Source organism: Protopterus annectens, chromosome 3.part1 (assembly GCF_019279795.1).
Source record: "Protopterus annectens isolate FY-2018-M chromosome 3.part1, PAN1.0, whole genome shotgun sequence".
In the NCBI taxonomy this organism is placed as follows: Eukaryota; Metazoa; Chordata; order Ceratodontiformes; family Protopteridae; genus Protopterus; species Protopterus annectens.
In genome coordinates this window covers 1817810276-1817827237 of record NC_056732.1, presented here as the reverse complement: position 1 = coordinate 1817827237, position 16962 = coordinate 1817810276, and the positions used below count along the sequence as shown (strand labels likewise).

The 16962-nt window shown below is 42.3% G+C and overlaps 1 protein-coding gene across 1 annotated transcript in view; it reads left to right on the top strand.

Moving 5' to 3' along the window:
- LOC122797882 (gastrula zinc finger protein XlCGF57.1-like) overlaps window positions 1-16962 on the top strand; it is a 143021-nt gene that overhangs the window by 65186 nt on the left and 60873 nt on the right. The window contains exon 3 of the mRNA XM_044066401.1: window positions 10240-10362. Within this exon, the coding sequence (XP_043922336.1) occupies window positions 10240-10362 (123 nt within the window). The remainder of the gene's footprint in view (window positions 1-10239; window positions 10363-16962) is intronic.

Sequence of the window (16962 nt, the reverse complement as noted above, 5' to 3'; positions counted from 1 at the left end):
CACGCTCGAGAGACTTGAACCTCAGCACTGAAATAAATAGGACATGCTGGAGGGACCGATTCATAATCCAGAGACTCCCTTCACTCTGGAATAAAATCCCAGTCCAGATTAGGCAGAGTCCCTCATTGACTCTCTTCAAGAGGAATCTTGATGCGTGGATGGAGATCGTGAGGTTTACCCGGGTATCACTTCTGTGTCACTGTTAGACAGAGGCACAGTATACTAACCTCGAAAAAGGGCATAGCAAAATAAATTTAAAATGGGTGGCGAAAGCCAAACACATTCTGGCTAGGCTTATAAATGCCCTAGGGCAGATAGCCTAGTATGAACCTATGAACCTATGAATAAAGTGAAAGATAAACTTTTTGTTTTGAGTGGTGATAGAAGGTTTGAAAAGAGTGAAGATCTAAATTAAGGTATGGAACACGTAGGGTGTGTAGCGTCAGGTTATGGATGGATGAGAATTGAGACATCTGCATTGCCATAGGGTGGAGAGGTGTTGCCGCAAAGATTTTTTAAAGGAAGATATATTACTGGAGATTCTGATAGCTGATGGGAGAGTTCCAAAGTTTGGCAGTAGAGAAGAAGTAGAGCGTATCACGGGCTGGGAGTTTACATTTGTTTACTTGCAGGAGAAGTTGATTTTCAGATCTAAGTGATCTATTTGGGTGATAGTGGGTTAGGATGGAAGAAAGGGCAGGGCAGTCTGAGGGTTTGAAGATAATTTTGTGTGCTGTGAGTAGCTGTAGATAGGTTAGTTGGTTTGGAAGTTCAAGCCAGCTAAGTGTTTTTAGGGCAATACAGTGATGATAAGGGTATTTTGTGTTTATTGCAAACTTGGCTACCTTGTTATAACATGACTCAAGCTTGGTTTTTAGGGTGGAGTGGATGTTAGTAAGAAGGGGCGCACCATACAGAAGAGAAGGTAGAAGAAAGGTTAGGGTGAGGGTATGCCTAGTAGAACAGCTAAGACAGTATTTATGTCGATAGAGGGTTCCTAGTTTATAGTTATTTTTTTAATGTTATTGTGGATGTGAAGGTCAAATGTCAGGTTTTCATCGAGAATAACTCCTAGTAATTTAGTGTGGGAGACAAACTCTGTAGCAGTGTTGTATTGAGAATGGATGGTGAAGTCTGTCTTGTTAACAGAGAGGATTTTCTTTGGAGAGATTTATTGATAAGGATGTAAATGGGATAAGCAGTGGATCTTGCTGACATTTGGAGGTATTCAGGAGGTAGGTTGTCAGGGGTGCAGGATCCAGGTTTCAGTTTAAGTAGTACTGATGGAAATGGGGGAGAAAGAAAAGGTGGATAGTTAGTGGTTGTATCATGAGAGTTAGGTGGTGGTTTATGACAGTTAATATTAGACCAAGTTTGGGGAAAGTTATTAGTGAGTTTGGAAATTGTGTCAATGGAATGGGAGTTAAAGAAGGTGACTATTTCACTGGCAGTTTTCTTGGGAAATGGGCATGGGTTACTTTAGGTACCAGGGTTGATTAGGGAGGAAACAGAGTTCCAAAATTTCTTTGGATTTGTTTTTGTTTTTTTTGAAGGTTTAGATAGTATTCCTTTCTGTCATTAATGATGAGGCACAAAGCTTGGTTGCAGAGCTGTCTGAATTGCTGGAGGTCAGTGGGATTTTCATGCTTTGGCCATTTATTCCATATCTTGTCCCAGGCAGTCATGATTTGCTTGGTAGGTTTGGGAAGCCATAGGGCATGCTTACTTTTAACTCGTTTTATGCCTAACTGGGGCTAGTTTGTTTGGGGTAGTTAAGAATGTAGAGTTGAAGAACTCAACAGCCTTGTCATGTGGCAGAACTTTTCATATATTCCAATTTATGTTTCTAAGGGTTTCATTGAGAGTTGTAGGGTTGAAGTTACTTTGATTTCTAGTTTGTTTATGTTGGTGTTGGAAAGGTATTAAGTTGGTTTCACGAATTATATAGGCTGGGAGGTGGCCACTAATGCTGCATGCGAGTGTTCCTGCTGTTGAAATTTTGTTAGGGTCAGAGACTAGTATCCAGTCTAGAACAAAGCCATTGTCTTTATTTTTGTTGGGTCTAGTTGTGTCTGTAATTAGCTGTGTAAAGTTAAAGAGGTTGATGCTGGATGATGGAGAGTGGTCTACGAAGTCAAGCCAGTTTATGTTTACGTCACCTAAGATAATTGTTTCATTATTTATGTTGTTTGAGATCCAGGCAAGAATACTTACTAGACGTGGAATATTGTTGCCTGGGGGATGTATATGGCTATGATACAGAGACCCTTAGAAATGTTCAGTTTGAGAAGTGATATAAGTATTTCGGTGGTAAAAAACTGAGGAATAGGCTTGGAATATGGGACGATGGTGAGAGTGCTGGGAAAGATTATAGCAAAGCCACCTCCTTTTTTATGGGGTCTGTCAGCTCGGAGGCAGGTGTACCCTGGGAGGGAGGAATTCTGAGTCTCTTATGGAGGGTTTCAACCAGGTTTCAGTTGCAGCCAATATGTCTGGTTTATTCTGGGACATCCAGGCATGGAATTCTGGTGTTTTATTTCTGATGCTTTGTAGGTTAATTGTTGTGAGATTAAGTGATTTATGTGAGTTAGGGAGTTTGGGATTGAAGTGGGTAGGTGCTGGGTTAGGGTGGATGTCACCACATAGGAATATATTACTATACATGAACAGGTAGGTGAGAGTTGGGAGGGATTTCTTTAAGTGATAGGAGATGTACATGTGGTTGTGCATATATTTATGGAGAGGAAGTAGTTTTAGTTTGGTATGCAGAAGTATATCGATTGAGCACAGGCTAGAGGAAATATGAGAGTAACAGGAGTAATTGTTGGTGTGAGTTTTTGGGGTGTGTAAGTAGTGTTTAAGGATGTTAATTGAGATAGGAAAGAGAGGGTGAGGGGGAAGTATAGAAATATAAGTGTATGAATAGACAACATAGTAGAATGGTTCAGAAGTGTAAGAAATTATTTATTAGTGTCAGTATAGATGGATTAGTAAGTGGTATGAGAAGGAGATGAAATAGATTAAGACATACAAGGATGTTATTCTGCAAGTTATCACAGGAGTAATATTTGAGATATTAATTTGAGAAGTCTCTTAGTGAGAGAGAGCATTCTGTATTCTGTCTTGGGCCTGACAACAACTAGAAGATCATTCAGGAATATAGTGAAGCTTAGTTTAGATATTTTTCTTTATTTATTTGTGACTGTCCTGCAATGTTATTTTAAGTATTTCCTGTGGTTTTGAACTCTGATGTCACTGTGAATATATATTTAGTATTGTCTTGTTCTTTTATTATTAAATATGTTTAAACCTTTCATTGTGGCTGATCTGTGTAGAGAGATTTAAGTTTTGAGAGTACTTACATGTTTATTTGGTGACACTGTGTGGACCACTCCTAACAGCCTTGCTCTTGGTTAAACGATTATTTGTATAAATATCAGTATTGCACAGCAAAATTGGACACCCTTTGTTAAGGGCAGTAAAGTACCTGAAAAGGGGCTCTGATGGCAGTGGTAACTACCATATAGTCTGGGCAGAAGGGTGCATAGCTAGCAAACCTGTGCCAGCCTTTCTCAGGTGTGTGTGTGTGTGTGTGTGTGTGTGTGTGTGTGTGTGTGTGTGTGTGTGTGTGTGTGTGTGTAAAACAAATCTCCAACAGTGTGTACGTTAGCTACTTAGGTAGGAACACAAAGCACTGGTTGGATAGAGAGAGTGTTGGAGGACTTTGTTTGGAACCCTGACTAAGGACTCAACTCTATAGCTGTGCCAGTGGAGAGTCTTAGTGGGGATCTAGAGAAAGAGTGAGAAACCAGCCCTGGACTGACTGTGGTCTCTGTGTGCTCTTAAGAAAAATTGCACTTGGCACTTGATGCAGAGAGGTGCATCTGGAAGTACTGTGTATGTACTTGCTGTTCTCCCAGTGAATGTCCCCCACTGTTGACAGTGGTGAGGATTGAGGTTCCTTGCTCACTGGTCCTGTGGTGGGGCATCACAGATACCTTGACCAGCAACCAGACCAGTCAGGAGTCAAAACACTGCACTCCTTCTCTCACCAGCTGCAGAATATAAGCACAAATTCCAAGCTGTCAGCTATGAAGCAGTTATTGGGCTTTCTGGTCATCATCAGTCTCCATAAAGTATTGTCCCTGTGTTTCTTCTATCACCAGGAGAAAACAGAAATACTAATCCCAAGATGACTGCTGAGAGGCAGAATGTGGGCTCACTAATTGCTGGACTTGCAAAAGATGTTGCAGATTTTAAAGGTAAGATGGATAAAATGGGTAAATATCCTAAGCACTGCAGTGTGCACTATCAGTTAGATGTGGAAGAGGTGATAACTTAAGATTTAGCTGTCTAGTTGGGGAGCCACTAATTTTAAAAGAAAAAGGAAGGTTGAAAGTGGGTGGGCACCTTATATTCTGGTACTATGGAATACAGTGGGATGGCCGATAAATTAAAATAGTGGAAGGGGGGTGATTTCACAAAAATGGTAATTTTATGCTTACTCACAACAGCCAATGAAAAGGGAGAGGGAAGGAGGTATGTGGTCAGATTAACGTAAGGGGCAGGCAACTAGAAAGACAGCTGAGTTTAAGAACACAATAGCACCAGTGTGGGAGGGTGGTAAAATTTTCTGTTTCACTCACAAGAGACTCAGCTGTGGTCTCTTTCCTAGTTTTAATATATGCAATTAAAAGCAGAATACAAGTAAAGCACAGTGTAAAGAAAACAAATCACAACATGCAAAACAGAAGAAGGCAATAAAGTAATACAAAATACAAGAAAGCAAACGCAAACTAACCTTTCCCTCACCACAACTTGTGGCAGTCTGGGTGAGCTTTTCCAGTAATTGTGGACATATTGCAGCTGTTACAGTAGTCTCTGTAAGGAAAAAAAAAATGATCGTTATGACAGCACTAAACAGAAATGAAAATAAAGAAGGGTAGCAGGGCAGATATTATAATACAGGGGTGAACAACCCAGAAGGAGAAGAGGGAGGATATTACAGGGATACAAAAGAGCACAATAGCTGAAAGAAGGACCAGGATGTGGGAGTAGACAACAGCAGTAAGAGGAGGAAGGTATAGAAAAAGGGATGTGAGAGAATGAGTAGAGGAAGCTACTGTGATGCACATGTCAGCCAGTGCACTGGATTGCTGTCATTTGGCATACTTTGTAAACAAGGCAAGGAAGAGAAGGGAACCCGTGTTGTCCCATAGGAGGGAGATTTCAAGTTGATAGTATGGAAAATAGGGGAGGCTTTCAAACCCAAAAAAGAAAGAACAATGAAGTGGAGTCGCTTTGAAGAAACTGATGTAGTATTACTGCAAGAAACTTCAGCGATAGACCCCTTGCTTCTCCAAATAACATACAATAAAGAAATTCTGTCCCAGAAAACCAGACAGACCTGCCTTGTCAGTGGGTGCCTTCTCCCTAAAGTGAGCATGTATGTTTTTGTATGCATCTCTTCACTCCCCAGAATAATTTAGGAGATAAAAGAGAAGAGGCTCATATGATACTAATAGCAGGTCCCTTTTGGCTGAGGAAGCTTCCGTTCTTCTGTTGTTAGAGATGGCATGAGAACAACTATCTTCTCTCTGCCTCAGCTTGTGAACTTCTTGACACTGGGTAAGAGGTTTTTAGTACCCCCAAACCTGTCCCCACTCAGACTAATGGTATGCCAGATATGGCATTTTCACCATTATTACCAACCACTTCCACTGAAGTCTGACTCCGCGACCACCAGCTATTTCCTAACCCTAAAAAGACCAAACTAATTATATTCACCTCCAAAAATCTAGCTAGCTAGAAATCTGTATTTACCATAGCCTCTTCTAATAATACAAAATTTGATTCAGTTTTCCATACCAAATGTCTTGGTGTTGCTATTGATGAAAATCTAAAATCTGATCACCATATAGAAAAGTAATACATAAAAATCATCACAAATGTCGTGTCCTTTATGTAATCAAACCTTATCTAACTGGCCATGCACGGGAAAATCTGGCCACAGTTTTTCACTTCCCTAAACTTCTCCATGCTTCCACAAATCTTGATCAGTTTGCAAGCCTCCCAGATGAATCTACCTCAGTTGTTGTTGTTATCTTTCGGCTTTTCCCGGTTAGTGGTCACCACACCGGACCTCCGGTCCGCTAATGATTGGCAGTAGATTTTCAAGAATGCTGAGGTGCCAGCTCGACGTTCAACCTTCAACGAAGGCACGCCCATTTATGCATGTCTTTCAAATGCCCACCCAACCGTGGGGAGGACATGCAGACTCCACACAGAAGGCACTCCCCGCACTCCAGCCGAGAATCGAATGTAAGAACCTCTTGCTGTGAGGCAACAACGCTACCGCTGTACCACTGCGGAAGTCTAATGATATAAAAGATGCACAATTTGCAGCCAGTGTGACTACAGATCAAACCATTGTCTCATTCTTAAGCAGCTCGATTGGCTGGCGATTTCTCATTCTCTTTCCCTGTCACTGCTGACCCTCACCTACAGTATTCTACACTAACCTGAACAATGCCCCCCAGCCCAAGCTACACCCTTTAGCAGTACTCCTCATCCAGGATACTTTGGTCCACTGCAATCTATTTCTGACCATTACTAAGTCCAGCAATTCTTCTGGCAACTCATTATATTCCTGCTGTGTGACTCAAGGGATTCTATCCCTCTTCCTGTAAAGTAAATACCCACCTCTAAAGCCCTTGGGCTACAACTCCAACACCTTTGATGAACTCTTTTATATGCTTGTGTTCAATACCTGGCTACATTTACATCTGTAGCTGTTTTATTCTTTTTTCAGTAACTTTTCCACAAACCATTGTTTCCTTTCCTCTGAACATTGTTTTGCAATATTCTTTTAATATTTTTAGTGCACTAAAATTTTCTTCATACTGAATTTGCTAATATTTTTAATAGGTCTGTGATAGCTGTACTTTTGCAAATTGTCTATACTTTTCTTCTGTGGAAGTTTTCTCCCCAGACCTCTACTGAAAATGTGTCTTTTAGGTCCATTCGAACCATCCTGGTAAACAAATGTAGTAAGTAAATAAATAAATGTTACACCTTTTATGAGTTTGTTAACTGGGGTAGAGCACTGATCCACATTGACCTTTTTTGTTTCCGGCCTGGGAACACTGTTTGGTTAAGTGACTTGCTCAGAGTAACATAGTAGGCAAATGGAAACTGAGGGAATTGAACTCTGGACCACAGAAAGCAGCTTGTTAACAGCTCATACCCTTAATTATCAGCTTTTTCAGCCTGCCTTCCTGTACAACATGTATTAGCATCTAGGCCTTCAGTGAGGCAGTGATTACTGCATGAGATTTGAGTTTTTGTACTGGAATAGTTAACTTGGCCACAGTTCAAACCAATTGCTAATCTGTTCCTTAAGATTTTTACCCTGAAAACAACCTTGCTCATTTTAGTCCCCTCCGCTGGCCTTAATGTTTAAATAGCATTTCTTAATATTCATTGCGTATATGCTGATCCAACATTCAGACCAAAAGTTGGTACAGAATTGTCTGCAAACCAAGGTGTCCGGTTTACTGTTCTTCTCTAATCCTGAAAACAAAGGGGACAAAATGTGCACTTCTTGGATGTTGGCAGACCAGGCCTTTTGGCTAAGATCAAGTGAAGATGTTACTTGTCTAGAAACAAGGATCTTAGGAAACTAGAAAACCTGATTGTCTCCTTTGCAGCAAAGAAAGAGGGGAATATCCAAGCAGACTCTCTATAAATGTCTGTCTCACTGCATATGCTCTTTGTTGTATGGTTCATGGTAATATTTAGAGGGAACCAACTGGCCACATTATGCAAGGTCACAACAGCCACTGTCTCTTACTGTAGGGGAAGGAGTACTGAGAATATTCTGGAAGCAGCTATCTGGTCCTTTACATACACATTTTAAAAACATTGCAGGTCAGACATCTGGTCCATGGATAGGGCTGGATTTACCCCTGCCATTCTGCAGAGGCTCCTTCAGTCCATGGCTGGGCACTAGCTAACTCTCACACTCTGGAGACATTCTGTGATGACTGCATCAGCAGTGGATAACGTAGTACAGTTATGTAGACAACTTACCCTAATAGTCACTCTTCAAGTGAGGTCACTTTTGCAGTATTACTTTAACTCCTTGCATCCCTTCTTCCCTGTTGGAACATCCTAGGGCTTGGGTATGTACCTTACAGGGGCTCTAGTCTGTCATTCCCAAACTTCTATCAGCAAACAGAGTTTTCATTTTGCTATAAAGCTTCAGAGTCCAGATTGTGATGAGACCTCAGAGTGTCTTGGGGTGGGGCAGTGGTTCCAGACTTGGGGCAATAAAGAATCAAAGATGCTGCCAGCTGTTGCCACCATTTTACTGTGGAAATGTGGACATCCCATGGAAGGTAGTCAGACTGGCCAGGTTGGCAGTTACAGTACATAGCTGTAGAAGTCTGGCCAGACATTGGGCTATCGTCTACAGCAGAGATCCCGTCAGTCATGACTGCAGCAGCGATCCTATTTGTACATCTACTCTTACTGTAAATTCCTTACACAGTTTGTATCTGCAAAACTAAACAACTAAATCTGTTTTGTTAGATCCTGAAGAAGCATACATGTTCTGTACTCAGGAGGGCTTGTTACCCATTGAGGGGTCAGCAGATATATGCTGGCTGTTGTACATACAGACCACCAGTTGGGCACGGAACGCTTACGAAGACTGCCGAATCTCTTTGTAGTTATGCATGAGTCTCCTGTATTTCCTCCCATTCTTTCATGCCTAGATAAGAAGACTATCTCCACTCTGGCATGAGTTTCTCCAGTATTCTTTCTAATTTATTCATTTCTTAATTGTGTAAGTGAGCTGATCCATTTCCAACCTTTCCATCTATGACCCAGGCCAGAAAGGCAAAGATATGATTTATGCATGCACACGCACACATATACACACACATGTTGTGAGGTGGGAGTAAACGGGTATACCTGCAGAACACCTGTACAGGTTAAACACTGATTGTAACCGGATGTTAGGCCTAAGTGGATCCTGGAGCAATGAAACCGAGATTTTAAACATCAAACTACCACCCTGCACTACCTAGAAATAGTGCAGCTGTTCTAAGTGTCAAATCTTTTAATGTCTGTGTGCGTATATACACCTTACTGAGACAGGTAAATGATGAACCCAGTGCTGATTAAGAAACTCTTAACACTCCTCCAGAACAAATGTATACTTTATGCTTAGTTTGAGTTGAATGACATCAAAGCATAAAATCATAAGAGAAGAGTAAATGTGTTTTAGTGTTCGGTGAACTGGCTTATGTAGCATGTTCTGATGTGCTTGCTATTCCTTCATTATACCAACATGTTCTGTTTTATTGTTCCCAGCACCTTTTCTTGCTCTGCTGCTTTCAATTTATTTTTCCTTTAACTCTGGCATAGTTTGTAGCTCAAAATAGCCCTTGGTCACTCCAGTTACCTGGCTAGGAGCATAAATCCTAATGAAGCATCATCACAGGTTTATCTATAACCTAGGTATGTCATCAAACTAAAATTTCCCTAAACCCATCATATTCCCTTTTTTGTTGAAAAGTAAAGTAGAAGTTCACACCCTGAACAAACAAAACACAGACACATAGACAAGCCCAAAATATTCTAGTTGCAATAAATAAATGTTAGGGCTCGACAGTTTTATAATTCTGTTATATTTTAATTACTTTTTTGGATAGTTTACACAGAATTGTGTCCATTTTTCTGATAACATAGTTTTCTCATCGGCTACTTGTGGCCAGTGTTTTTGTTTTATTTAAATTTTTATTTTTTGTAATAAGATCATGTGTTTTTCTTCCAACAGATTGAGTTACTTGGCAGTATTACTGTAAAGGTTGGAAGTATTGCATACTGGGAGACCCAAATGTTTGTGAATTTTAATACTGAGAAAGTGGCTCATGCAAAAATTGCATACTCGTATACAAGAGTTAAAGAACATGGAAATTAGTTTCTTAAAGAGCACTAGTGTGGTAATATTCACGTCAAAAATGTGTACAGAGGTAATACAATATAAGAAAATGCCAACTAGACATGTGACTCTAATGGTAGTCCAACTTTATCCACAGTTCTTATAAAATGTTGTTGCATTCTATTGGGTGTATTTTTTACCATTGTCCATCAGCTGTGTATGAATAAATCGCTGTAAACATAGTGTCGATATATTTTAACTGTATGATTCCTACCAATTTTGATTTTTAGGCTATAACATCCCAGTGGAACACCTCTGGTTCTATATTATAAAAGATGACGCAATTCTGTCTGTTGACGCTGAAGAAATAGTATCAGCCCAGCAAGACTGGCTTCCTAATAACAGTATAAACAGTAAGTATATAGTAACATGTGTTTTTCCAAGTTTTAAGTTTAAGTTAATTTGGGGGTGTTATATGATGGAGTATGTCCCATAGGGATAAGTGAGTCCTCATAAAGTTTGAAAACTCCTCACTTTGATTTGTTACAATGGCTCTAGACATTTTAAAACATCTCCTGAAATAAACTAATTCCATTTGTCATATCATGACTGCTGGCTGCACTTTTTGTAATGTTTGTTGTCTGAGTTAGGGGTAGTAAGCATGATCCCCAGAAATGACCGCTGCTGAAGTATTGCTAAAGAGTGGGGAGGAATATATAGCAGGAACTGGTGCAAAAAACAGAGCAGTCCAAAGAACCTGAAGGTTAAACTGGTCAGAAATTGACTAGCAATGTAAAACATGGTGTGACACAAAAAATTAGGGGTGAATACTACTGCAGGATATGTTGTAGTAATGAGGGCCTGGGGTCAGTGGTATTGAAGGCTGGGGGTGAGCAGTACTGCAGAACATGGTGTGGTACTAAAGGCTGGGGGTGAGCAGTACTGCAGAACATGGTGTGGTACTGAAGGCTGGGGGTGAGCAGTACTGCAGAACATGGTGTGGTACTGAAGGCTGGGGGTGAGCAGTACTGCAGAACATCATGTGGTACTGAAGGCTGGAGGTGCACAGTACTACAGAACACAGTGTAGTGCTGAAGGCTGGAGGTGAGCAGTACTGCAGAACATGGTATGGTACTGAAGGCTGGGTGTGAGCAGTACTGCAGAACATGATGTGATACTGAAGGCTTGGGGTGAGCAGTACTACAGAACATGGTGTGGTACTGAAGGCTGGGGATGAGCAGTACTGCAGAACATGCTGTGGTACTGAAGGCAGGGGAGCAGTACTACAGACCCCAATGTAGTACTGAATGCTGGGGGTGAGCAGTACTACAAAACACACTGTAATACTGAAGGATGGGGGTGAGCAGTACTACAGAACATGGTGTGGTACTGAAGGCTAGGGTGAGCAGTACTGCAGAACATGGTGTGGTACTGAAGGCTGGGGGTGAGCAGTACTGCAGAACATGTTGTGGTACTGAAAGCTGGGCAAGCAGTACTACAGAATATTGTGTGGTACTGAAAGCTGGGGAGAGCGGTACTACAGAACATGGTGTGGTACTGAAGGCTGTGGGTGAACAGTACTACAGAAGATGATGTGGTACTGAAGGCTGGGGTGAGCAGTACTACAGAACATGGTGTGGTACTGAAGGCTGAGGTGAGCAGTACTGCAGAACATGGTGAGGTACTGAAGGCTGGGGGTGAGAAGTACTACAGAACATGGTGTGGTACTGAAGGCTGGGGGTAAGCAGTACTACAGAACATGGTGTGGTACTAAAAGCTGGGGGTGTGCAGTACTACAGAACATGGTGTGGTACTGAAGGCTGAGAGTGAGCAGTACTGCAGAATATGGTGTGGTACTGAAGCCTGGCGGTAGCAGTACTACAGAACATGTTGTGGTGCTGAAGGCTGGAGGTGAGCAGTAATGCAGAACATGGTGTGGTATTGAAGGCTGGGGGTGAGCAGTACTGCAGAACATCATGTGGTACTGAAGGCTGGCGGTGCACAGTACTACAGAACACAGTGTGATGCTGAAGGCTGGAGGTGAGCAATACTGCAGAACATGGTGTGGTACTGAAGGCTGGGGGTGAACAGTACTACAGAACATGATGTGGTACTGAAGGCTGGGGGTGTGCAGTACTACAGAACATGGTGTGGTACTGAAGGCTGGTGGTGAGCAGTACTGCAGAACATGTTGTGATACTGTAGGCAGGGGGGTGAACAGTTCTATAGAACATGGTGTGGTACAGAATGCTAGGCATGAGCAGTTCTGCAGTACATGGGGTGGGCTCTGACAACTGAGAGGCTTAGTTGTTTAAAATAGCTCTGCTACTGCCAACATAAGAGCTTGGTGAACAGGAATGGAAGACAATAAGGCCAGCAGAATTGGTTCAGCACAATATAACACCATACCCTGCAGTACTATTCAAAATAATCTGAGAGCTGGTATTTTTTTATGTAAAGGCAGTACTGCTATGTGTTTTGAAGGGCTATGTGTTCCATGTGGTGTGGTGTGGTGCAAGTGCTGTCCTTCTCCTCTTGACCAGCTATTTTGGTCTTGGCTGGAGAGTTTGTGGCTTCCAATTTTGATATACAAGTGTATCTCTGGTAAGTCTGATTGTTGGGAGGTAAGAGGAGAGGGTTGTCGGTGTACATAAGGCAGTTGCTACATTGCCTCAGGATGCCCAAGTTCACCAGGTTATTAGGAGAAAGCATGGGGAACTGAGGGGTGGACATTAATAATACGTACTGGAGCCATTTCCTTGTAGAATGTTTAGTGTTGGTAACACTTTTGTGTGCTATAATAATTGCTACAAGAAGTCTGGTATGGTAAAGTGCTAGACTAATAAGCTAGTAAAAGTGCAGGAAAGGACAGGACTAAGATCTAAGGGAAAAATTGAAGAACAGACTTTGGCACCTCTCAAAAGCTTACAAATAGCCCTAGATACAGCAATCCCTTCAAAGAGGCTCTCAATAAAAATCTACCCAAACTGCAGAGACCTCCAAGGCAGAAATACACTTGACCACCACAACACAACACTAATCACAAGATACATAACTCTCCTAAACAGTGTGCCACTCAACCAAAGCCCCTAAGGCAAAACAGCATGCCCAGCACACTAGTCATAGGTGACATGATAGTGAGGCACACTGATGTCCCACTCACTAGGTTGAATAAGAAGAAAGTAACAGTCAACTGCCTGTTGGGTGCCAGGATCTGCCACATAACGCACACACTCAGGTCCCTCAACAACAGGTACAAATATGACTCTGTCATTTGTACATGTGGGTGTGAATCACCTGAGATGCACCTCCCTGGACTATATGAAAAGAGACATGGAAGAGCTATCAGATTATGTAGCTCAGGCGGGTATGACCCTAGCCCTGAGCAGCATTCTACCATCACCCAGAATTATACCACAATACAAGCAGAAAATGATTGAGTTCCACAATTGGCTAAGTTTCTGGTGTCATTCTAAGGGGATCCGGTTTCTGTCTGCCTGGGATGACATGATTGACAGACCTCGATGCTTTGCAGAGAAGGCCTGCATCTTTCACCCCTGGGCATCCAGATACTGGCCAAGGCTTTAGCCACCCTGTAGTGCCTTTTTTAGGTGGTGCTCCAAAGACCAAATTACCACCGTAACAGCTATAAACAATTGCAATCTGAGGGTCATGCTGCTCAATGTTAGAAGCTTAAATCTCAAAATGCACTCACTTGAAGCACTCCTTAAAATGGGGCACATCGACATTTGTGCTGTAGCAGAAACCTGGTTCAAGGCATCAGAAAGCACCCCTGCACTACCAGGCTATAACTCATTCCACACCTTTCGGCCCCAGAACTTGGACCGAAGCTCCAAAGGTGGTGATATTTCCATATTCATAAAGGATGCTCACAACTCCAGACTGGTAGTCTAACATAACACATCAGAGATACTTCAGGTGCAGCTAACACTGGGTAAGACAGCGATTCAGGTCGTAGCCTGTTATAGGTCCCCAACCATCTCCCAAGACTCACACTCCATGTTCCTAAGCACCCTGGAGAATATTTGGGTCTAACCTAACACTCTCATACTGGGCGACCTCAACTATCCCTCCATTAACTAGAACAACTACTCATGTACCAATACACTTGCCCAATGTTTCCAGGAATTTATTAATTACAATGCCCTGGACCTGCTTATTCTTACCCCCACTAGAGGTATTAACATCCTTGACCTGGTCATTACTGACATGGGCGACTATTGCTCTACACCAATAGCCAGCTTCTTCCTGGTTAGAACCGACCACAAACTAATCACCTTGGAAATCCACGTCCCCCCCTCCCACAAAGATAACCACCATGAAAAACTAACTTTGGGCTCCTAAAAACAGAGGTGGCTAACTTCACAGGACCCATGCAAATGGAGAATAGATCCATGACAGCCAAATCATACATCAATGCACTGTAAGAACACGTACACAAATGCATGGATCTTACCATACCCAATAGAACCAAGACGCTTTCCTCCAAAAAAAGAAAGCCAATCTGTTGGTCCAGTGCCATAAACAAACTCTACAACAGAAGGAGGAAACTGATGCAGAATAAGGTGAAGTCCCAAGAGTAGAAAAACTCCCTTATCAGCCTCAACAAAAAGTTGAAATCCCTCTTCAAATCCTCTAAAGCTAGCTATGAAAACAGAATTGCAGCAGATAGTAAAGACAACCACAAGGCCTTCTGTATTTATGTAAAGAATCTCCATGGTACTACCAAGCTTTGCCCTTAGCTACTGCACAATGGTAACTCCTATACCAAGCCAACAGATCTTGCCAGTATACTGGCTGACCAATTCATTGCCAACTTTTCCACTCTCCTACCAAAGGAACAATCACAATACCAGTAGACTGCCAGGCACCCAGTATTACTGCTGCACAGATTAAAACAGCACTGTCCAAGGTCAAGAATGCAGCGTCTATGGGAACTGACAATATTCCTGGCTGTGTTCTACATGAACTACAGAGTGAACTGGCACCTCATCTGTGTGCTCTGTTCAATCACAGCCTCATCTCAGGCTTTGTCCGTACCGAATGGTGCACTGCTAAAGCCATCCCTCTCCACAAAGGAGGAGCAACTACAGACCCTGGGAACTACCGCCCCATTAGCCTGACAAGTCTGATATGCAAAGCTATGGAATGCATCATCATGGACCTAATAAACAATGATGTAGGAAATCTCCAAACTCTGGATCCCACACAGTTTAGTTTTGTGACAGGTAGGTCATACCTGCTCAACTTGGTTAACTTCTTTGAGTCAGTCACCAGAGCTGTGGATGAAGGCAAGGTGGTTCATACAACCTACCTTGATCTGGCCAAGGCCTTTGATACCATCCCCCACTCAGGAATCATAGAAAAGCTCACTAAACTAGGCATCAACCCCTATATCACTAGGTGGGTTGCAAACTGGCTCACAGATAGAACCCACAGTGTGAAAGTAGCTGACTCTAAGACTACTGACCAGTCATGAGTGGAGTCCCACAGGGATCAGTCCTGGGTCCTCTCCCATTTGGTATGTACTTCTCAGAAGTCCAGGCCAACACGAAGGGACTTTGGCTGACAACGTTTGCAGACAATTGCAAGTTGGGAACTATTATTAACTCCCCTAGTGATACTGACATCCTACAGAAAGGCCTCAGTAAGACCAACAACTGGTGTCAGAACCATGGCCTTAAGCTCAATGCCAAACAATGTGTCATCATCCCCACTGGGAAAAACCCGTTTCTCATGAATTACCACATCAATGGTAGTCTACTGAACACAGAAGGCATTGTAAGAGATCTGGGAACACAGGTTGACAGCAACCTCTCCTTTGACCACCACATTGCCACTGTGGTCAGAAAGTCCCTTCTATGTGGGACATCTCATTACTAAGGGTTTTGCATCCAGGAAGAACGAGGTCATTCTCTTCCTCTACTCTTCCCTCATTAGGCCAATCACAGAGTACAATACCCCTTTTGGCATGTACCTCACTAGACACCTGCAACAACTGGAGAGGCCACAAAAGTACCTCAAAAAGAAGATCCTAGGCCTTGAACACTTGTCCTATATGGGCAGACTCAGAAAATTCCTCGATCTCATATCTACTTAGAGGTGATCTCTGCATGACTTACAAAGCCATGTCTGACCCAGCTCTGTTAGAAATGATACATCTAAAGAAATCCCAATCCCTCTGCTCCAGAGACCTCAACCTCATTACCACAATCAACCAAACGTGCTGGAGGGACAGGTTCATAACCCAGAGACTGGCCATGGTATGGAACAGATTTTCCATACATGTTAAACAGAGCACCTCACTGGCCCTTTTCAAGAGAAATCTTGATGAGTGGATGGGAAATAGAAAATTCACCCTGAGGATAACTCCAGTGGCTCTACTTGACAGAGACACTGGGAACTAAGGTCGGGTGGCATGATGCCAGGGTAATCCTATGGGCTAGGCTTGTAAAGGCTCCAGGGCCATTAGCCTAGCACACACCTATGAACCTATGAACAGTGCTGTAGAGCTGCTTTGGAACAAAAGTGGGAGGTGCTGTCTCTTCCAAACAGCCTGCATTTTGTAATTCTGCTATTAGGCAGTAGCTTGTGTTGGGGTTTGTATGACATATTCAAGTCTTTCTAAAACAAAACACTCTCTGTCACACACACAGATCAACTGTCTTATGTGTTACTTTAATTTACAGAATTCTCCTGCATCCTTTATAATAACCTGTAGCAAAATAACTGATGCATTTGGGTGGCACAGCTGGTGGTAATTAGCATAGTGTAAACCTATGAAATGTGTTGGTATTCATTGCTACTTACCGTACTTGTAGTATGCTGAGGACCCCTATTATTCTCAGAAAATATGCAGATAATATATAACATCTATGTATTAGCAAGAACCTCACAAAACAGGTTTCAGCTGCTTTTTATATGTTCACAGAAATTGCTGCAGACCTGAAAGATATGTACTTTTTTATCAACAAACTTTGTTACTGATGTGT